General features: G+C 48.8%; 1 protein-coding gene across 1 annotated transcript in view; it reads right to left on the bottom strand.

Annotated features, from left to right (window-relative positions):
• SNCB (synuclein beta) overlaps positions 1-23133 on the bottom strand; it is a 131931-nt gene that overhangs the window by 94094 nt on the left and 14704 nt on the right. Inside the window, exon 4 of the mRNA XM_075342363.1 lies at positions 3430-3471. Coding sequence (XP_075198478.1) covers positions 3430-3471 — 42 coding nt within the window. The remainder of the gene's footprint in view (positions 1-3429; positions 3472-23133) is intronic.

Raw genomic sequence — 23133 nt, 5'->3', positions numbered from 1 at the left:
CATGCTGCTCCCTCCTAACAATGTCCCATGCATGCTGCCCCCTCCTCACAATGTCCCATGCATGCTGCCCCCTCCTCACAGTGTCCCATGCATGCTGCTCCCTCCTCATAGTGTCCCATGCATGCTGCCCACTCCTCACAATGTCCCATGCATGCTGCCCCCTCCTCACAATGTCCCATGCATGCTGCCCCCTCCTCACAGTGTCCCATGCATGCTGCCCCCTCCTCACAGTGTCCCATGCATGCTGCCCCTCTCCATGAGCTCCTAATGGTGCCTTCCTCTTTTCCATAATGACACCTCCATGCTGCCCCACTCATCATACTAAGACCACCACACTAGCGCTTATGCTGAGACCCACACACACACACACACACACACACACACACTACCCCACTCTTGATATTGACTCCCCCTACATTGTTCCACTCCATACTGAGCCCTCACATGCTGCCCCTTCTCCATAATGAGCTCCCAATGCTGCCCCCCTCTTATTCTGAGTCCTTACACTCCCCCCCATCGATATTGTCATTGCTCTATCCCTCAACCCTTGTCCTCTGTCTCTAGCATTGGCCCCTCTCTCCCATTCCCCCAGCAGCAGCCTCTCTCCCCCCGCCTCCAGCAGCAGCCTCTCCCCCAGCATCAGCCTCTCTCCCCCCAGCCTCCCCCAGCATCAGCCTCTCTCCCCCCAGCCTCCCTCAGCATCAGCCTCCCTGCTCCCAGCTTACCCCAGCATCAGCCTCTCTCCTCCCAGCCTCCCCCAGCATGAGCCTCCTCCAGCATCAGCCTCTCTCCTCCCAGCCTCCCCCAGCATGAGCCTCCTCCAGCATCAGCCTCTCTCCTCCCAGCCTCCCCCAGCATGAGCCTCCTCCAGCATCAGCCTCTCTCCTCCCAGCCTCCCCCAGCATCAGCCTCCCTCCTCCCAGCCTCCCCCAGCATCAGCCTCCCTCCTCCCAGCCCCCCTCCTCTAAGCCTCCCCCAACATCAGCCTCCCAGCCTCCCTGAGCATCAGCCTCCCTCCTCCAAGCCTCCCCCTCCCAGCCTCCCCCAGCATCAGCCTCTCTCCCCCAGCCTCCCACAGCATCAGCCTCCCTCCTCCCAGCCTCCCCCAGCATCAGCCTCCCTCCTCCCAGCCTCCCCCAGCATCAGCCTCCCTCCTCCCAGCCTCCCCCAGCATCAGCCTCCCTCCTCCCAGCCTCCCCCAGCATCAGCCTCCCTTCTCCCAGCCTCCCCCAGCATCAGCCTCCCTTTTCCCAGCCTCACCCAGCATCAGCCTCCCTCAGCATCAGCCTCCCCCAGCATCAGCCTCCCAGCCTCCCCCAGCATCAGCCTCCCGCCTCCCAGCCTCCCCCAGCATCAGCCTCCCGCCTCCCCCAGCATCAGCCTCTCTCCTCCCAGCCTCCCCCAGCATCAGCCTCCCGCCTCCCAGCCTCCCACAGCATCAGCCTCCCTCCTCCCAGCCTCCCCCAGCATCAGCCTCCCTCCTCCCAGCCTCCCCCAGCATCAGCCTCCCTCCTCTCCCAGCATCAGCCTCTCTCCTCCCAGCCTCCCCCAGCATCAGCCTCTCTCCTCCCAGCCTCCCACAGCATCAGCCTCTCTCCTCCCAGCCTCCCACAGCATCAGCCTCCCTCCTCCCAGCCTCCCACAGCATCAGCCTCCCTCCTCCCAGCCTCCCCCAGCATCAGCCTCCCTCCTCACAGCCTCCCCCAGCATCAGCCTCCCGCCTCCCAGCCTCCCTCAGCATCAGCCTCCCCCTCCCAGCCTCCCCCAGAATCAGCCTCTCTTCTCCCAGCCTCCCCCCCAGCTTCAGCCTCTCTCTCCCCCCAGCCTCAGCCTCTCTCTCCCCCCAGCCTTAGCTTCTCTCTCCCCCCAGCCTTAGCCTCTCTCTCCCCCCAGCCTCCCCCCCAGCCTCAGCCTCTCTCCCCCCAGCCTCAGCCTCTCTCTCTTCCCAGACTCCCCCCAGCCTCAGCCTCTCTCTTCCCAGCCTCTCTCTTCCCAGCCTCCCCCCAGCCTCAGCCTCTCTCTCTTCCCAGCCTCCCCCCAGTCTCAGTCTCTCTCTCTTCCCAGCCTCAGCCTTTCTCTCTTCCCAGCCTCCCCTCAGCCTCTCTCTTCCCAGCCTCTCTTTTCCCAGCCTCAGCCTCTCTCTCTCTTCCCAGCCTCCCCCCAGCCTCTCTCTCTCTTCCCAGCCTCCCTCTCTTCCCAGCCTCCCCCCAGCCTCTCTCTCTTCCCAGCCTCCCCCAGCCTCAGCCTCTCTCCCCCCAGCCTCCCCTTGCATGATTACAGTGGACAAAAAGAGGCATCGCAATTTGCAACGATCATCAACTAACCTGTAAGGAGCCCATACATTCTAGGCTCTGCCTCTGCCTTACCTGCTCCGGTGCCCGCCGCCCTGCTCTGGCTGGCTCCTCTTCTGGCTTGCTCCAGCTGCAGACGCGTCCTCCTCCGCGGCGTGTGTCATCTGCAGGATTGGACGCTGCAGCATGGGGCAGTGAGCTGACTGTCCCCGGAAGTGCAGGCCATGGAACTTCCGGGGTTAGTCAGCTCACTATGCCTGGCGCCCGCCATGTATTTAAATAGACAGCAGAAGTGCGCCTGTCCTCCCTCCCAACCCCCCCCCCCCCTCCGGAACACAGCCGAGTGTAACGGAGGGAGGGACGGGGGGCGGGGATGTAAAAAAAAAAAAAAAAATTATATATTTTTTTTTTTTTTTTTTTTGCTGCCAGAAAGTGCCGCCCCCCGCAACGTGCCGCCCTAGGCACGGGACCACGGGTGCCTAGTGGCAAATACGGCCCTGCACGTACCCATAGACTTTAATGGGTGCATGCCATCCGATTTGCACTGCCACTCGCTAATTTGCACTGCCCCATAGAATAATATTGGTCTGAGTATGAAAAAACATCAGATGGCACTTTTCCAAGTTATACGCTCATGTAAGTGAGCCATTGTATACCCGTGGTAATCTCTACATTCACTAACTAGTAGTAAACCAACACATTTATGGTGTGACATACAGTGTATCACTTCTGCAGATACACCAAAGGTTCGGGAGATGCTTTCAAAATTATTTGTTCTAGAGGCTGCAAAAATTTCATTTTATTTATGTAAAATATTATGCATTGAATCTGCACAGCTCCGTATGTTCAAACCCACACGTGACCTAACAATCTGCTTGTCTGTCATATCATAGGATAAATTTATGCACATCTCATGTTTCTTCTTTCAGTGTGGATGTAAACATGCAGAAGATGAGCAGTGGCTACTTGTATTAATTGCATTAGCTCAGCCTGGGTGATCTCAGTCACCCGTTAGCTTTTGATCCTATTATGACCAGAGCTGGCTCTGGCTGCATGACCGCCCGAGGTGCTGTGTCACAGATTAGCAGTCTTTGTAGCGGCACTAACAACAGAGCTTCAATACAATGGTGACACTGACCTGAAGCCACTCCTTGTACGACTCCATCTCTGGTTTTGCTTCCTAAAAGAATGAAAAAATGGATTGTCACAACATGTTAATTATAGACATTTTGTATGCACATTTTATATAGCTTCATGCAGAAAATGAGAACTGAGTAGCCATTAAAAATTACTAATTACATTAGGATGTTTTCATATAAACATATATCAGCTCCGGTTCACCAAATTAAGATATTACAGATGATGGACCTTACCTTCTCACTACATTATTTATCTAAAACCAAGGGATACCTTGAACCACATCTATGACCATTGCATTGCTCATTTTACTATACCCGATTCCTATCCGGAACTTGCTAATAAAGCATAGGACTCAATTCATTAAGATTGGTGCACTGCATACCAGACTTAGGGGTACTTTGCACACTACGACATCGCAGCTACGATGTCGGTGGGGTCAAATCAAAAGTGATGCACATCCGGCATCGTTGTCGACATCGGAGTATGTAAATCGTTTTTAATACGATTAACGAGCGCAAAAGTGTCGAAATTGTATGATCGGTATAGTGTCGGGCATTTCCATAATGTTGCTGCAGCGACAGGTACGATGTTGTTCCTCGTTCCTGCGGCAGCACACATCGCTGTGTATGAAGCCGCAGGAGCGAGGAACATCGCCTTAACTGCGTCCCGGCTGCAATGAAGAAGGAAGGAGATGGGCGGGATGTTTACGTCCCGCTCATCTCCGCCTCTCTGCTTCTATTGGCCGCCTGCCGTGTGACGTGGCTATGACGCCACACGACCCGCCCGTTTAGGAAGGAGGCAGGTCTCCGGCCAGAGCGACGTCGCAGGGCAGGTAAGTGCATGTGAAGCTGCCACAGCGATAATGTTCACTACGGCAGCTATCACAAGAGATCGCATGTGCGACGGGGGCGGGGACTATCGCGCTCGGCATCGCTACAATAGGCTTGCGATGTCGTAGTGTGCAAAGTACCCCTTAATGAAAGGACCACGGGAGTAAAAAGCACATGCCACTTAATAAGGACTTTCACTAAATTTACATTTTAAACTGGTCACACAATGTATTTGGTGCTGCAGAGCACAATAAAACAGTTTTTTTTTTATTTTACCTTTCCTTTGTGGAGTTATTACTAATCAAAGTATTCAACACCTAAACAGTTTACTTTTTAAAAGTCCAAGAGGGCATTATCCGAGAGATTTTACAGGGGGTGTGTATTTCTTCTTCTTCGTAACCCTGACCAATCATAAAAAAACACTACCCCACAATAAAATTAGAACAGGTTCAGTGTGAGACTTGTACAGTCTGGAGTACAGTAAACGTGAGTGTGATTCTAAGCTTTTAGCTTTGATCTCTGGTTCTGGCAGTCAGTGTGGGGGGAGGGGCAGTGCTGCAGAAGTTGAGTCTCATCACAAATACGTCTAGTAGCTCTCCTCAAAAATAAAAATAAACTGTCTTGGTAGAACCAAATGTATATTAGCATTGCCAAGGAAAGTGTAGTACTGCCAACTCTGCTGTACTGCCCCCTTACCCCCACACTGACTGCTGGAGATAAAAAATGAAAGCTGTTAATTATACTCAGGTCTGCTATGAGGAGAGCAGATTGTGTCATTATGTCTCATACAAAGCCAGTTCTATGCGACAGTGGAGATAGGTTGTTTTTCCTTTATGTGTGCCTGCTTATGAGCACTATGAGATGAGAGCTACTTAGAAGTGATGCTTGTAATGAGACTCAACTCTGAAGCACTGCCCATCCCCCCATTCTGACTGCTGGAGATGAGAGCTGAAGGATGCCCGTTGATCACAATCAGGGCAGCTGTGCTCCAGAATGGCCGGAGCACTGACCCCCCCTCCCCCCGGGCATGTGTGGAGGCCAGCATGACACTGATTGGAGTGGAGGTCATGATGTCACGGGTAGGGGAGGGGGAGTAAGTCAGGGTACAGTAAAAAGGTGATGCTGGGGGAGGAGCGGCACTTTTCCCGCTCTGGGACACCAGTGAGAGTCCCCATCCCTGTACCTGCTATGGACGCCGGGGATCAGCTCCTGGAGCGGCTGAGAGCTGCTGCTGGGACCATCCCCCCAGGTGGCTGCAGAGCCTGATAGCAAGGATCTTCGGTGGGAGTCCGGGGGGGAGGCAGGGACGGCACCCCTGCGACAGCGGCGCCCCCGGAGGTCTGGACTGGCAGAGAGGCGGTCACCTGACCTGACTCCCAGGGCCCAGCGTCGCCACAGAAGCCCCCTCCGGGGACCCTCCAGGCCGGACGCCGCGAGCTGCGAGGTCCGGCAGGCCCCGGCCTGGGAGGAATTCAGACGGGCGGCTGGGCCCGGCGGCAGTCGGCAGGCCTACGCTGGAGTTGGGGGCGGGGCCTGCTGCTGCCTGGTCGGCGAGTGACGTCGGCGGTGCGGCGGGGCGCTCTGGTGATGTACCGGCCGAGCGCCCTGAGCCTCTCCTCCCTGCAGCGATAGTATCCCGGATGGATCCCTGTGAGGTGGGCGGAGCCAGGCGGCTGCGGTCGGAACTACATCGGGCCTGGCATTCAGGGTCTGCGGCTACAGAGGCCCTGTCTGGGAGAGGGGCCACATGGAGCGGAGCAGGGGGGGCCGTGCTTGGAGAGCCCTGAGGATAATATGCAGCTCCCCCTGTTGGTCGGCGCTACTGATCGTCATGTCCAGGATATGCGGCCGGCGGGGCCTCGGGCCGCGCGGCTAAAACAGCAATGGAGCAGAGTCGGATGGGAGGAGCCAAGTCATGCTAGATCGGCAGGAGGGACGTCAGGATACAGGTGGTCCGGCTGGCGAGGTTATACCTTTGTGCAGCCTGGTGAGTATGATTACATGTTTTGTTTGTCTTCACATGCTGTTTAGGTACACAGTAAAGGGGGGGTGACGGGTCAGCTGGGGTTCGGTTTGGGGGTGCCAGCGGGTGTTAGGGGGAATGCGTTGAGTGGGGAGTTGTCAGAATTGAAGTTGCGTTCGCGAGTTGCGGGCCCGGATTAGGGGCCAGGAAAACCCCGGCGCCAGTGGCGGCTTGGGTTAATTTGTCCGTCATTGCGGCTAGTGAGTCCAGTTGGGAGTGTCTCTTCCCCAGTATTAGTGGCAGTTCAGACTGAAAGGAGTAAGGAGGTGGCAAAAATTTATTTTGACAAAGGGGGAAAAGACGATAGCAAGAAGGAAGATGGGGAGAAGTGGCGATGGCACTTGATTCCTCAGACTTATGCTAATAGGTTTAAGGCGTTGCAGTTTGGGCAAGAGTAATTGGCGACAGGCGCCAGAGAATAGTTTTCAGTGGTTTTGCTATATGGGCTCGATTGGTGAGGCCTATAGGATTTATGGGGGGTAGACCTGGATCCGTTATGAGGAGCAGTGTCATCAGAGGATGGCGACCGTCCATCCATAAGATGGGATCAGAAGGATATAGGCTTGTGGTTGCGGGTGATGGCGGCAGCCAGATATGGGCAGTCATTTCAGGGCGGGGCAGGGTTCCCCGGCCGGTCAGGAAGTTGGGGTGCCGGTGGTCAGTACGGACAGACAGGGTCCTAGAAGTCAAGTTCGTGTTGGTAAGTTAATGAGGGGGAATGCAAGTCAGTGACACTTGTCGTTGTTTGGACATCTCCGCACCTATTGTAACGGAGCATCCCATGGGATGTCCAAGGGTCAGACACCGGTGAGCTTAGTTGCGATGCTGCCGTACTTAAATAGGGATCCTGTTAGGGCCAAAGCTGAGGTTTGAGGTTGGGTTTTGGGGAGGGTTTCAGGATTCCTTCCCCTGTTTTTGAAGTTCCAGGGACAACCAGGAATCTCCCTCGGTGTATCAGCATTTGGCGCTGGTAGGTGGAAAGTTAGGAAAGGAGGTGGCGTTGGGGAGAATGGGGGGCACAGTTAGTCACCCCCCTACCTTTTCTTATTTTGTGGTTTCGTCATTCGGGGGGGGGGCCCAAGGAGGAGCCAGGTAAAGTTCGGCTAATCCACCATTTGTCTCATCCCAGGGGTAGGTCAGCGAATGATGGTATACTGGCTGAGCTTCGTTAGGTGTTGTATACGTCGTTTGATGAGGCTACAAAGTAGGTAAAGAGTTGTGGGAGGGGTATGTTGATGGCAATAGATGGATATTGAGGCAGCTGTCCGGCTCTTACCAGTTCATCCAAATTGTGTTCGTTATTAGTTTGTTTTTGGAAGGGAAATTGTTTTGGAGACCCCTGCTTGCCAATGGGTAGTGCAGTATCGTGCACATTTGTTGAAACCTTTTGTTCTTTTTTAGAATGGGGGGGGCATGATGTTTCTGGTTTGGCATCACTGGTACCTTACCGGGATGAATTGTCGGTGTGTGGGATTGGCTGTTTCGGCACAGGCACAATAATTCTAGCAGCAATGGAATGGATAGCGAGAGGCTTTGGGGTGCCTTTGGCACCTGGGGAAGAACAGTTCGGCCAAATACCTGTATTTAGTTTATGGCCATTGTAATTGACTCAGTGATTTGGGAGGTTCGGCTTCCTGACGACAGGTTGCCACGCTTAAGGTTGAGGTAGCAAGGGCATGCCGGGTGAGGAAGTTACAATTAAAGGAGGTTTAATCGCTATTGGGGGAAACTTAATTTTGCGTGTCGGGTAAGGTCAATGGGCCGAGTTTTCACGTCGGCTAGCTTGCGCGACAGCTGGAGGGCTTGCTCTTCACCCCTACATAAGTTTGTCGGAGGAACATTGAGCGGCCTTGTTGGTTTGGGGAGAATTTTTTGGGGAGCAGGACAATGGTGGTTCGTTGCTTAAGGATGAGGTAGTGGTTAATTTCAAATTGGAATTGTTTACGGATGCTGCGGGTGACTCAGGTTTCGGGGCCTTTTTTCAGGGTCAGTGATGTGCGGATTGGTGACCAGAAAGTTGGATGGCGGAGGGGTTGACAAGGAATGTGTCGCTATTGGAAATTTTTTCCGATGATGGTCGCACTCCATTTGGGGAGTGACCAGTTGTGGAATAAGTAGATCCGGTTCAACTGGGACAATATGGGGGTGGTGCTAGTGATTAATAACGGCTCGGCATATTTTACCCAAGTTGTTCGGGTGTTGCGGCGGTTGGTTTTTATTTGTTGGGAAATTAATACGGGTCACAGCAGCTCAGGTACCAGGTATAGAGGACCTAATAGCGGATTTCCTTTCCTGTTTCAGTGAGATTGTTTCCGGGATTTTGCGGTAGTGGCGGACGGCAGCAGCTTGTAGTCCCCTGCGCAGCTTTGGAGCGTGGTCTTCAAGCAGCAAGACCACGGATTCAGGCAGTTTGACTGGTACCACGTGGGCGGCGTATTAGGCCACATGGGTTCCTGGGAGTGGTGGTTGGGTGGTGGCATGATGAATGAGGATTCCCAGTTAGGACTGTTCCTGGGAAATCGGGGGAGTGGCGATAACAGGTTGGTCTTCCACGAAGTTGAGTCATTTGATTACAGGGTTGGCATTTGGTTTCTGGTTGCGAGGTGTACAGGATTGGGAACAAATTTTTGGGTTGTTCAGGCGTTGAAGGGTGTGCATAGGGGCCATAGGTAGACGGCCTGTGTGATTTAGCTTATTGGAATGTTTGGGTAGGGAATTAAGGTATCATTGTTGCGGTTGGCTTTTCGTTGGCGGTTTTTCGGGGCTTGGTGTATTGGCGAATTGGTATTTCCCAGGGTGACGTGCCCCGGGGGCTTGGGTAATAGTGACGTCCTATTTTTGGAGCATGGGGATCGAATTTTGGATCCAGAAATCAAAAATGGATAAAGTGGGGGCAGGCGGGTTCGTTTAGGGAAGGTTATGGCATCAGGTATGTGCCATTGGCAGTGCGTTTTGAGCTTTGCAAAGGTCCACCCGAGTCAGGATGGCCCATTGTTATGTCTCGAGGACGGGTCTTTTTGTCCAGATATTAGTTCATTAGTGTTTTGTGGGCATGTTTGAAATCATTGGGTCTGGTTGGCGAGGTTTGCGTTGCATTCTTGTCGTCTTGGGACGGCAGTGGAAACCTCTGGGTGTGGTCTACCTGCTAAGACAGTTAAACAGATTGGTCGATGGAAGTCTCAGCGTTGTAAGTCGTGGGTTCGCAATGTTTCAGGGGCAATTGATCGGAAGACTGGTTCTGATGGAGGGTGGGGTGGGGGGGGTGTCATTCTTTGGGGTGGTATTGGAGCTACTTGGTAATTTTGTTAGTGCTTTGTTTTTCAGACGCCCCCCCCCCGTTTTTCCAGCCTGGTCTGGATCTTGGGCCATTCTAATGTGTGCTGGGGAACACAGAGAGCGGATACGAGAAGGAACAGGAGACAGCTAAATTTTGTCGGAGGGATAGGGCTCCTGTCGGATGGGTTGGAATCAGGGGTATGGGGTGGAATACGGTGTTGCAGGGGGTGCATAACTATGCTCATTTGGGCAGGCCCCCTGACATTTTGGTTTTACGCGTCGAGGGACCTATTTGGGTGAGCGGCTTTCTCGGACTTTGATAAAGATACTAAGCATGACTTGTTGCGGTTATGGGTGTCTTTTCCAGGCGTGATAATTGTGTGGTGGGACATTGTTCCAAGAAGGGTTTGGGCGGAAAGCATGGTCTGTGGAGAAGCTGAATAAGGTGCGGGTGAAAGTTAATAGGGTTATCTCAAAAAATTTGGGGGCTGCAACGTGGGAGTCGCAGCTCGGCTTTTTGAGCTGGAGCGAGAGGATGACGAATTTTGGTAGGCGGATGGGGTGCATTTGAATGCAGTACGGATTGATTGTGGGCACTTGGATTGCAGGGAGGTATTGAGCGAGCTTTGCTATTGAGGGGGGGTCTCAGGCACTTGAAGGTTATCAAGGTGCCCTCGTTGTGGCAGGTTTTTGGTGGGTCCTTGAAGTTGGTTCTAAATTGGTTCGGGGAACCCATCCGGGTATGGATCCCCTCATTGGCAGAATGGTTGGTCACCTGGTGATTTTTGGGGGATCCCGACGGGGTATGTCGGGGCCCCCGTGGGTGTTTTTGGTGGTTAATGAAGGAATAACCCTTACACTTTGGTGCTCCTGAGCCAGTGTGGGTAACGGCTGGGAGCAATTTGGTTATATGGCTTGGTTATGGGAATCACCAGGGTTTTAGCTTCAAGGACCTTACCACAATGCAAAATTTTACATGTTATGTATTTGTTTAATAAATGGCTGCTATGGCCAAAATTATCCAAAGATAAATTGGTGTCTGAGTGGTTATTAGCAGATAAGGGGGAATTGGAAAAGGGGTGTGTGTGCCTAATTATTATTGGCCGGAATCTACAATTCCAGGGTCAAGAATGGCCGGAGCACTGACCCCCCCTCCCCCCGGGCATGTGTGGAGGCCAGCATGACACTGATTGGAGTGGAGGTCATGATGTCACGGGTAGGGGAGGGGGAGTAAGTCAGGGTACAGTAAAAAGGTGATGCTGGGGGAGGAGCGGCACTTTTCCCGCTCTGGGACACCAGTGAGAGTCCCACCCGCCCTCCCTAAAGACTTTGAGTTCGCAATGGGCTGCAAGTTTTGTGGGAGGCGATATGGAAGTTTATCGGGTCGTAGTGGCCTGGTGGCAGGTTTTTGGTGGGTCCTTGAAGTTGGTTCTAAATTGGTTCGGGGAACCCATCCGGGTATGGATCCCCTCATTGGCAGAATGGTTGGTCACCTGGTGATTTTTGGGGGATCCCGACGGGGTATGTCGGGGCCCCCGTGGGTGTTTTTGGTGGTTAATGAAGGAATAACCCTTACACTTTGGTGCTCCTGAGCCAGTGTGGGTAACGGCTGGGAGCAATTTGGTTATATGGCTTGGTTATGGGAATCACCAGGGTTTTAGCTTCAAGGACCTTACCACAATGCAAAATTTTACATGTTATGTATTTGTTTAATAAATGGCTGCTATGGCCAAAATTATCCAAAGATAAATTGGTGTCTGAGTGGTTATTAGCAGATAAGGGGGAATTGGAAAAGGGGTGTGTGTGCCTAATTATTATTGGCCGGAATCTACAATTCCAGGGTCAAGGACATGTCATTGCTCTCCAGCAAGGAGAGCAGACTATCAATACATGTCTCAGACTGAGCCTGTTTTAGGCTACTGTAGGGAATGGAGTGTTCTTCTTTCCCTGGTGTGTTGCTGCCTGCTTATAATTACTCAGTGTCAGAAATACGTACACACACTCTAGTGAAATCTCTCTGGTAACACCCAATTGGACTTAAAACGATTGGACTATTTAGGTGCCAAATACTTTGATTGCTAATGTCACTGCAATCGGAATGCAAAAAAAGAAAAAAAAAACAATTACACTCTTAGGGTATGTGCGCACGTTGCTTTTTACCTGCTTTTTACCTGCTTTTTTGCTGCTTTTTCTTCTGCGCTGTTTAATGCCAAAATGGATGTGTTCTTCTATTCAAGCAAAGTCTATGGGAATTTGGGTTTCTTGTTCACACTATGTTGTTCAAAATGCTGCCTTTTTGTGGCAGAACTTTGGTCAAAAACTCAGCTTTTCAAAGAAGCAACATGTCAATTGTTTTTGCCATTTGGGTTTTGCACTACAAAGCTGAGTTTTTGACCAAAGTTCTGCCACAAAAAGGCAGCATTTTGAACAACATAGTGTGAACAAGAAACCCAAATTCCCATAGACTTTGCTTGGGTAGAAGAACACATCCATTTTGGCATTAAACAGCGCAGAAGAAAAAGCAGCAAAAAAGCAGGTAAAAAGCAGGTAAAAAGCAACGTGCGCACATACCCTCAGGCCTGTTTCACACATCAGTGAAAAACACAGACGTTTTTCACTGACATGTTATAAAAACGCATATCTCCCTCCATATGCCGTTATTCAAGGCACACGCGGGTTGTCCATGTGCAATACGTGATACGTTATCTGTTATCCGTCATTGCACGTGGCAATATACTCACTTGTCCCCGCTCCTGCTGTCCGTGGTGCTGAACTTTTCGGCTCTGCTGTGTTTCCGCCCCCGCTGCAGCTATTTCCGGGTCGGCTGTGGCTTCATACATGAATATGCATGAGAATAAGCAGCTGGCTCTGAAACAGCAGCCAGCAGAGGCCGGAGACAGCATCGCTTTAGAAGGTGAGTTAAAAAGCTTTATATTTTCAATGTACGTGTTTTTCTGGTACATGTTTCACGGATCACACCATAGTGTGGTCCGTGGAACATCAGTGATGCCAGAAAAAAATGGACATGCCTCTGTGCGGCAATCATGGACACGCATGTATGCCACTCGGAGACACGGTCAGTGAAAAATCACTGATATGTGAGCAGACCCATTGATTATAATGGGTCTGCCTATGTCAGTGATTTTGGTACATATAAAAACTAGCTCATATGTACCAAAATCACTGACGTGTGAAACGGGCCTTAACATGTAAAATTTTCTGCACAACTGCCAACTGGCACGCTCCCCTACCTGAAAAAATACTCAAATAAGGGGCTTGTATACATTTCTGGCAAAATTAAGAACACAAAGTGTTCATAACTTTACCAGGCAAGCTTTATTATTATTATTATTATTATTATTATTATTAATTTATAGAGCACCATTGATTCCATGGTGCTGTACATGAGAAGGGGGTTACATACAGAACACATACACAAGTTACAATAGACACACTAGTTCAGAGGGGAGAGGGCCCTGCCCTTGCGGGCTTACATTCTATAGAATTTTGGGGAGGAGACAGTAGGTGGGGTGGGGGTCGGGCGGCAGCTCCGCACGGTGGTGGGGCGGCAGCTCCGCACGGTGGTGGGGCGGCGGGGTCATTGAAGATTATAGGCATTTCTGAACAGATGAGTTTTCAGGTTCCGCTTGAAGTTTGCAATTGTAGTAGATAGCTTTACCATGCTCCGTCCCTCTACTTCTCTGCCTACTTTGGTGGAACTGCCCAAAACTGGCATAAAAACAACAAAACCAATAAACTTTAAAGCACCTCTCCAGCATTTTTTTTGGAGTGGTGTTTTAAAGGCAAGCCCCCTGCCCACTGTCTTATTCTCACCTGCTGCCGACATTATCGTTTTCCAGGAGCACACTCGGTCTCCTGTGAGTTGGACCTGCCAGCAGCTCCAGTGTTTCATGGAATGCACCAGAGGTCACAACTCAATACAACTCTATGAGAGCCTTGTTTTGGCTCTCATAGACTTGTATAGACCTTGTGACATAACTTCTGAAGTTAAGGGCAAAAGATGGCGGATGAACGAGCTGGTAGGTGAGTATATGACAGGGGTCTTACATTCAAAGCGCCACTCCAGTACTAAAAAAAGAAAAAGCTGGAGTGGTGCTTTAAGTTGAGCAAAATGTTTGCAACATTGTGGGGTACACTCCTTGATGAATTGGACCAGTTGTGCTCTAACCTCAATATCCCTCTATTTTCCACACCTTCTTTTCCTTTTAGGTTTCCATGTATAGGACGAGGCATAACATTAAGCAGGTTTCCTTCTTGGGATCCAACCCTCACTCAGCCAGAACAGAGTGCACTATCATAATGCTAGATTTTTCCTGCAGAAAGGGAAATTAATAGCTAACGGCACCTTTCCCTGACCAATTCAGCTGTTTGATAGGGGTGCCTGAAGAGTCGGTTAGCTTATTGACCCAGCAGCTGATGGAAGACCACCATTTAAAATCGGGTATGTATATGGGGCATGCTGATAGATGGCTGGGAATATAAAAAGCACATATATGTATATAAAATATATATATATATATATATATATATATATATATATATATATACACATATAATTTTACTGGATCAACTGGTATGCTATATAACTACTTCTTCACTCTTCGAATTAGCAATCAAGGAGGTGCCCAATTCACGTACAATTACATAGAACGCATTACCACAGATTAGGATGAACATAGGGATGCTAAGGATCCAGTTGCCACAAGAGGTCACTTAATGCTAATTTTAATTTTGTGCTATGACACATGTATCATATAATGTCACACAAGTATCAGTAAAGATTATTGTGTTTTGTGATATCACATAGAAGTCTGAACAAACATGTCTTAAAAGTAAGTCAGTGTCTATGGCTGGGGCCACACGGGGCACTACTGCGATGCTCGCATGACACTCAGGTCACGCTGGCAGCACAGCAGGAGCCGAGTGTCATACGAGTGTGCCTGCGTCTGAGGTCCGATCATGTGAACGGACCTCAGCTGCGGGGGGCGGGCCGGCACTGAGGAGGGGTGGAAGGGTTTTCTCTCCCTCTCTCCTCTGTAGTCGGCTATTGCAATTCTCACTTTGCATGCATGGTACACCGGTGTACCGCAAGTGCAGTGCGATTTTTCTCTCGCCCCATTCACTTGAATGGGTGCGAGAAAGAGTCTCAGCTTACAATTACAGCATGCTGCGATTCTTTTCTCGGTCCGATTAGGGCTGAAAAAATAATCGCTCATGGGTGCTGTCACACAGGCTAGAATTGGTCCGAGGGGAATGTGATGTTTTATCGCACTCCACTCGCACCGATTTTCTCGCTGTGTGGCTTAGGCCTATAGGTGATAGTTTTCTCCTATCTATTTTAGTCAGCGCTTGCTACAAGTCTGTTTTTGAGCTCATCCTTTAGAACAGAACTGTAATCTATGACTACAGCTTGTGTACAGGGTCTACAGGGAGTCTGCGGTAGTCTGAGACACTCATTGGTGTAGACTGCTGCTGCATTTCCGCAAGGGCAAGTCATTAAAAAACACAGGTCACTAAACACCCAGTGAGAAAAAGCATCTATTTGGTATTACACTACTACACCATATATAGAATGAGTGTTAGTACATTTACACTTATATCCTTGGGGTATAATCTCACAATACAAGGATGTATAGAGAGGTGATAAATATAGCTTCCTCCCTGAGACAGCCACATAGGAGCGGAGGATATTTTAATCTGGGTTATGGCAATCGTTATGTTCTCGGCAGCTGCTTGCTTTTCATCCTAGCAAAATACATTAGAGAAATTGTACACAACAACATTTAGCTGAGCTGATGTTTAGAAAAAGCAATACATTTTTAATGTTTGTATACCACAACATAAACAGTTTATAATGAAACTGTGTTAAAATAACATCACCCTTGGGTTTATTTTACTAATGGTAAAAGATCTGTGCTTCATAATATCCCATACTATACTATAATATATAATATAATATAATTTATCATAATAGGTGGAGCCTGGTTGGCGACCTTTAGGGACAATTTTTTTTTTACATAAATGTATGAATTTGGGCCTATGGATCAAATTTACAATTAGGTTTCATGAAAAATGTTGCACTTTTTGGCTTTTACAGGCTCTTTATTTTCCTATACATTCAACTTTGATGTGGTCATAAATCAGCTGAAAAAGATAGATAAATGAGTTACAAACCCTCAGGCCATAGTAACATGAGCATTGATTCTCAGATTGACCATGGTAACAACAGTGCAATCAAACTCTCATCCAAGTTTGATCAGAGTATCATCCTCGTGATGTCTGTCCAGTACCGCAGACTCCTCAGGATGGTTGTCACAGACAGACTAAAAGCAAGCTGCCCACTCAGCAGGATCCCAAGAACCCTGAAACCCTTTAACCCCTGTACAGGTATCTGGAATTACACTAAGGTCCAGGAGGTCACTGCTTATGGAAAGGCTGCAATCCAGAGAAGAGTGGTCGCCAGGCAGGGTCAAAACCAGAAGGTACAGAAGAGGCAACATTGGCAGACAAAAGGGTGGTCAGTAAATCAGGCTAAGGTCAAACCAGAGATGGCAGCAAGGAACAAAAACAGCAGGGAGGAGAGTAGTCAGAGAACAGGTAGAGGTCAAAACACAGATAAAAGAACACCAAGAAAGTAAATATTCCAGCTCACCAATCTGTAGATCTAGATGTCCATTTGGGTCAGTTAACGGTGTCTGTGGTTGGCTTCCACAGGTGTAGCAATCATTGAAGGGAGGAAGGGGTAGAAAACAAATCCAACACTGATGTCCATAAAAAAATATTCTTCTTTATTTCAAATTCATCATAAAAATTAGAATGGATCAATCCTTCCGAAAGCCCTGATTACGCCTTACGCGTTTCAGAGAAAAAACTCCTTAATCATAGGCAAATGTGCCTATGATGAATTTGAAATAAAGAAGAAAATTTTTTTATGGACATCAGTGCTGGATTTGTTCTCTACCCCTTCCTCCCTTCAATGATCAAAACACAGATAGCAAACGTACAAGGGCAAGGAACCAGAGACGCTGCAGTGAATATACACAGATTATAACTGGTGGTGACCAGCAGATTGAAGGAGGAATAAGAAGGGTGTGGTGCCTTCCCATTGGTCGTAGCTGAAAGGTAATAACTTCAGCTGGAAGGCGCACACCACCACAGTCAGCCAGTGGGACTGCAGGTCCTAGTGAAACCCAATTTAGTGGATGGGCAGAGGCTGCGCTCCCCAGACCCACTGGTACTGACTCCTCCTCCCCCTGACTGAAGCAGAAGTTGCAGGAGAGGACTCTGGTGGAGATTGTCACAATCCTAGTGTGATCTGATTCTCTCGCATGAAAGTATCAGATCACACTATCAGAAGATAAAGAACAAAATTTCTCCACCTTCTCCATTGTGTGCCTCTATGGAAATCGGACTGTACTTGGATGCCATCAGAGTGCAGCTGATGATTTCCACACACCCACAGTCTTGAGTTTGTGGGCATTAATTTGATCAGTGTATATGTTTTGGATGTACGGTCCATGTCTTTTTGTCTACTGTTATAGCTTATTACCACATGTATCTACCTCTTCACTGTTAAATCACTACCCAGCATGTGCATGGACAGGGTAGGTAAGCTACTGGGCATGTCCTCCCACTTTCAAAATGGACATACAATATAGCCACAGGGGCAACAGCAGGGGGCACTATCACACAGAAAAAATATTGTATTTACAAAGCTGCACATTAATTTTAATTCAGGTATATGGCATATAAATTTTTTTTGAGTTTTGAGCAATACATTCATAACAATAATAAATCACTGTAACTGTTCCTGAGCTACTTCTATTTGTGGCTTCCAGCAGACAGATGTATGTTATCTTACATTTATCAACAAATGAATTAGCGAGTTTAATAAAAATTCACTACAATTTCAGAATGGACATTTTCAGGGTTAAGAACACTAAATATCAATTATAATATTAATAATTTCATAGTATTAATAACTACCATAAAGGTACTGGCAGGCATGTACACACTTTTACAGAATGACGTCAGTAACTTCATTAGAATACAATAATGTATTGTTATGAACACATGGTAATTGCTATCACTGTGTTGTGTGCTTGAGTCTATTTTTGTAAGTCAGGTCCTTCATAATCACATCTTGCCAAGCAAACAATATTGTTGATTCACCCAATTCATGTGATCTGTGAATTTACATTTCATTGAGCTATAAAGAGGAACACAGTCCCTCTTTACGGATTTGAACCTCCAAATTCTACTAAAACTTGGCAGAAACAGCATAATGTGGCTCAGTCACATTGTGCCGCTATCACAAACAGGCTTGGTGCAAGCTACTCCGCTTCACAGAGCTCTGGGGTTGCCTTCACCATATAACCCCTGTACAGGGATCTGGACTAAAGGCTACTTTACACACTGCGATATCGGTCCCGATATCGCTAGTGTGGGTATCCGCCCCCATCTGTTGCGCGACACGGGCATATCGCTGCCCGTGCCGCACAACATCGCCCAGAGCCGTCACACATACTTACCTGTCCGGCGACGTCGCTGTGACCGGCGAACCGCCTCCTTTCTAAGGGGGCGGTCCGTGCGGCGTCACAGCGACGTCACTGAAACGTCACTGAACCGCCGCCCAATCGCAGCGGAGGGGCGGAGATGAGCGGGACGTAACATCCCACCCACCTCCTTCCTTCCGCATAGCGGCCGGGAGGCAGGTAGGGAGAGCTTCCTCGCTCCTGCGGCGTCACACGCAGCGATGTGTGCTGCCGCAGGAACGACGAACAACCTCGTTACTGCTGAAGTAACGATAATTGAGAATGGACCCCCGTGTCGCCGATTAGCGATTTTGCACTGTTTTGCAAAGATGCAAAATCGCTTATCGGTGTCACACGCAACAGCATCGCTGTGCGTCACAAAATCCGTGACCCCAACGACTCCGCATTAGCGATGTCGCAGCGTGTAAAGCCCGCTTTACACAGGGATGCCTGGTCAAGGGCCACAGAGTCAGCTGCTGTGCGGTGGCACAAGCACCAAAAATAATAGTCAGGTAGCCGGGTCAAAACCAAGAGGGCCACAAAGATACAAAATCATCAGGCAGGAGAATTGTCAATAAACAAGCTGAGGTCAAAACAGGAAAACATCAATACTAAACAGGAGCAATACTAAACCTGGGAAGCAAAAAAGCAGTAAGCTGGAAGCTTTAGTAGGGTGTGGTGCCTTCTGATAGGCTGAAGCCAGGAGCTCACGATTTTGTCTGGAGAGCACACACGCACATTCTATCACAGTAGACAGCACTGCAGGTCTGAGGCAACCCCACCTTAGTGGATGGACAGAGCCTGCATCTTCCAGAGCTATTGGTTCCGACATCTCTTCTATCACTAGCACCGCCAACAGAGTGAATACGGCAGTGCCTGGTGATAAAAGCAGACAACAAAGGGGCAGGTTCTGGTGGAGATGGGACAAACAGGTCAGGTTAGTCTTGATTATTCCATTTTCCTCATGTGGAAGGAAATGTGTAGGTCAGTTCATGAATGCAAGCTAGTTATATATTGTTAAAAATGGGACAAGCAATTTAGACATAGCAGCCAAGTGTAGGCCCTAAAAGCCTCATGGAACTAAATTCCCCTCTGCTATAAAGGAAAACACCAGTAATATCAATTTCCATGGAATTCAGGAGCTTCAAGTTAAGGCTAATTAGAACAGCCGATAATAGGGAATGAGGGTTCATTAGAATGCTTTTCTTCCAATTAATGGCATGTGTAAATCTGACAGCCATCACTTGGCGAATGAACAAAAAGCTCATTCATTTGGTGATCAGATCATTGGTGCCAAAATTAAACCCATTACTATTGGTATCACAGTGTCTTGTGTAAGTAGATATGCTGCCGAGAAAAATGATATTCTAGATATATTCTGTCAAGCTGCCAGCAGGGGGAGCTGAATTCCTGCAGGGAAAGACACTACACGGAGCTGAATAAGCAAGGAGGTGGACACACAGTGTGTGCTTGTGCAGTGCCTCGCAGCATCAGCTGGAAAGCAGAAGCCGCGGGACGTGAGTGGGATGGTTGGGCAAGCCGGGTCATACACAGTACGGGGAGGAAGACCGGAGGAACGAGCAGAGGTGGGGTCGAGGTCAGGCTGAGGTCACTACCAGAGGAAGCAACCGAGTGGGAAGGTAGGAGAGGGGGTAACAACCAGGGCTATTGTGGGAAGGAAGAAGGTGGGACAGAGGAATGGAGGAACGACTAAAGGGATGGAACACAGACAGACAACGAGGCCACAGAGAGGGGACGGATAAGGATCACACTTACAGGGACCAGCAATCACAGGCAAAGCAGCGCTAAGCTTATAGCCGGTGTTGGTTCACCGGAGATGACAGTATTTAAAGCATCCAAGCTCCGGAAGTGAGGCCCGAGAGAAGGCTCCACCCCTTAGCCATGTGGACGGGGAGGTAAAACCGTGACATATTCTATTTATTAATGATCATTCTGCACACAAAGAATTCCAGTTGGCATGTTTAAACATGCCACTAAGTAACCGTTGACCTACTTGCATATAAACAATGAGCAGTTGTTTAACGGACACAATTGTCATACCTGTGGGTATGCTTTAATTATGGACCAACGATCTAAAGGCACATTTAGAAAAGGCAATAATTGGGAAGAAGCATATCTTCAAGTCAGGCTAAACAGGCCACTAATAACCACTGATTGGCATGTCCATAGCCGATCAGCAGTGATTTAACGTCCGTCTCATCTCACATAAATTGGCCTGTAGAATTATATACTTTTTACTCAATTCTGCAAATATCACATGGGACATTATGGTAGTATTGTTCCCAAAAGCCTTGCTTCTAGGAAAGCATATGTATTACAGACTGATAAATACTGTGTGTTCTTGCTATGTGCACACAGAGCTGCTGTTGAATGAGCCCTTATAGTTGGCCGTCTACAAATTTCAAATGGTTAATAAAAGGGTGCAATAATCTACAAGTTCAACCAAATATAGGAATAACAAGGTGCATAATTATTTTTCGCTTTTTGACCAAGCTCTAGTAACTACATGGCAATTTCACAGGAAACCTTTTTAGTTCTTACATGGAGGAGTAGTTTAAAAAAAATAAGTAAACACCCTAGCAATGTATCTCTTATCATTTGTAAGAAAAAAGGGAACTATACTGGTATACTGGTTAGAGAAAAAGGACACACCCCAAGCTGTGCCGAAGCTTTGTACATACATGCTATATCCTCTTCGGGGTCTGCTTTCTAATGTTTCCGACAAAAAAGGTCAACCTTATGCACACGACTAGAGCTTGGTAGATAATAGTGATTTTTAAGCACAGTATACTCTTCTTTCTTAATTCTTGTAGATTATGATTTGCCTTTTAGGAATTTAGACTTGGCTTGACCACTAACGAATTGAGAAACATAGATTAAAGGGGTGGTTCACCCATATTCATTATTGGCCACATTGATATTATGTTGAGAAACAAGATTTTTCTCAAATACCTTGTGTTGCCAATAGTGCCTGTGAGCGGCGCTGTTGTACCCCACTCTACCCTTTGCATGACCCCCAGGCTCCGTGATCTCTGGGATCCGGTAATGTCACGTCAGCTGAGGTGGGCTGCAGTCTAAAAGGTGCTTTACACGCTGCGACATCGCTAACGATATATCGTCGGGGTCACGTCGTTAGTGACGCACCTCCGGCGCCGTTAGCGACATCGCAGCGTGTGACACCAAGTAGCAACGATAAACGAGCACAAAAACGTGAAAAATCGTTGCTCGTTGACACGTCGCTCCTTTTCAAAATATCGTTGCTGCTGCAGGTATGATGTTGTTCGTCGTTCCTGCGGCAGCACACATCACTATGTGTGACACCGCAGGAACGACAAACATCTCCTTACCTGCGTCCACCGGCAATGTGGAAGGAAGGAGGTGGGCGGCATGTTCCAGCCGCTCATCTCCACCCCTCCTCTGCTACTGGACAGCTGCCGTGTGACATCGCTGTGGCGCTGCATGAACCGCCCGCTTAGAAAGGAGGTGGTTCGCCGGCCAGAGCGACGTCACAGGGAAGGTAAGTCTGTGTGACGGGTGTTAGCAATGTTGTGCGCCACGGGCAGCGATTTGCTCATGACGCACAACCGACGGGGGAGGGTACGCTCTCTGGCGATATCGGTACCGATATCGCAGAGTGTAAAGTATCCTTTAGTGAGTGACTGGGCTGTGGTTTCACCACTAATCACAGCCCAGCGTGACAGTCCATCATCTCCCTGCTCCCTCCTCCTTCACAGCAGAGCGCCACAAGCAGGATACACGCTGGGCTGTGATGAGTGAAACCCTGACCACAGCCCAGTTGACTTAGGCCTCTTTCACACATCAGAAAGTTCTATTAGTCATAATCCGTTTTGTGACTGATGCGATGGATCCATCGCAGATTGTGGTAAAACTGATGCAATGGATCCCTGTGAAAAAAAACAGATCCGTCGTACCACTTTTTTCATGCCAAAAGTTATTTGGTATTGAAAACCCATTATAACACCATCCTGGATGAGAGAGAGAGAGCGTCATTTTACGGATTACGATGGATCCTGCTCCCATAGGCCTCCATTACACCAAACAACAGACGGCGATGGATCTGTCGCTGTCCATTTTTTCCATGCACACAAAAAACATTACTGTGGACATTGTTTCCATCCGACGGACACACATTTTTCGACGGATCCGTCGTAAGATGGATGGAACATGAGGCCATCCATCGCAATCCGTCACTAATACAAGTCAATGAGAAAAAAACGGATCCAGCGCTGGATCCATTTTTTTTTAAATTCAACGGATTGTGACTGATGTCAAAAAACTGATGTGTGAAAGAGGCCTTATGTAGACTGCGGCCATCTGCGGTAATGTCAGGTGAACAGGAAGTTGACGTGACATCACTGGATCCCAGAGGTCACGGAGCCTGGGGGTCAGGCGATGAGGAAGAGTGGAGTGCAATAGCGCCGCTCACAGGCACTATTGGCAACACAAGATATTTGAGAGAAACATTGTTTCTCAACATAATATTGATGTGGCTAGTAATGAATATCGGTGAACCACTTCTTCAAGAATAAGAGCGATGTTTGGATGTACAGTTGAGAGTTACTAAGTTAGAGATGATCACTCTAGGGTAGTCACCCCAAAATTATAGGTTGTAGAATACAAATTTTTAATGGATAATGATGGTTAAACCCCTCACGACATCCGGGTTTATGGAGTGAGCTCACGAGGTGAGCCCGCCATACTCAGCAGGTAATGGCTGTGTATTATAGCCAGGACCTGCCTCTAACAATCATGGGTGGAGCGGAGTGACAGAGGGATTTAACAGGCGACAGCATGAGAGGTGCACAATTTTAAGCACCTATCGGGGTACCCGTGACTTGATCGTGGGTTTCCGATGGGTTACTATGACAGCAAGGGGTCTTCATTTGTTGCGTGGAGCTGATGGGAGCGGCGGTGTATTCTGCTGCTCCTGTCACCTTCATGCAGCAGAGCTGGATGCGACGCTGGAGGTCCGTGGA

The sequence above is a fragment of the Anomaloglossus baeobatrachus genome, chromosome 4, assembly GCF_048569485.1.
Source record: "Anomaloglossus baeobatrachus isolate aAnoBae1 chromosome 4, aAnoBae1.hap1, whole genome shotgun sequence".
NCBI classification, from domain to species: Eukaryota; Metazoa; Chordata; class Amphibia; order Anura; family Aromobatidae; genus Anomaloglossus; species Anomaloglossus baeobatrachus.
Note: the sequence above shows the minus strand (reverse complement) of the source record. Positions and strands in the feature narration are given on the sequence as shown.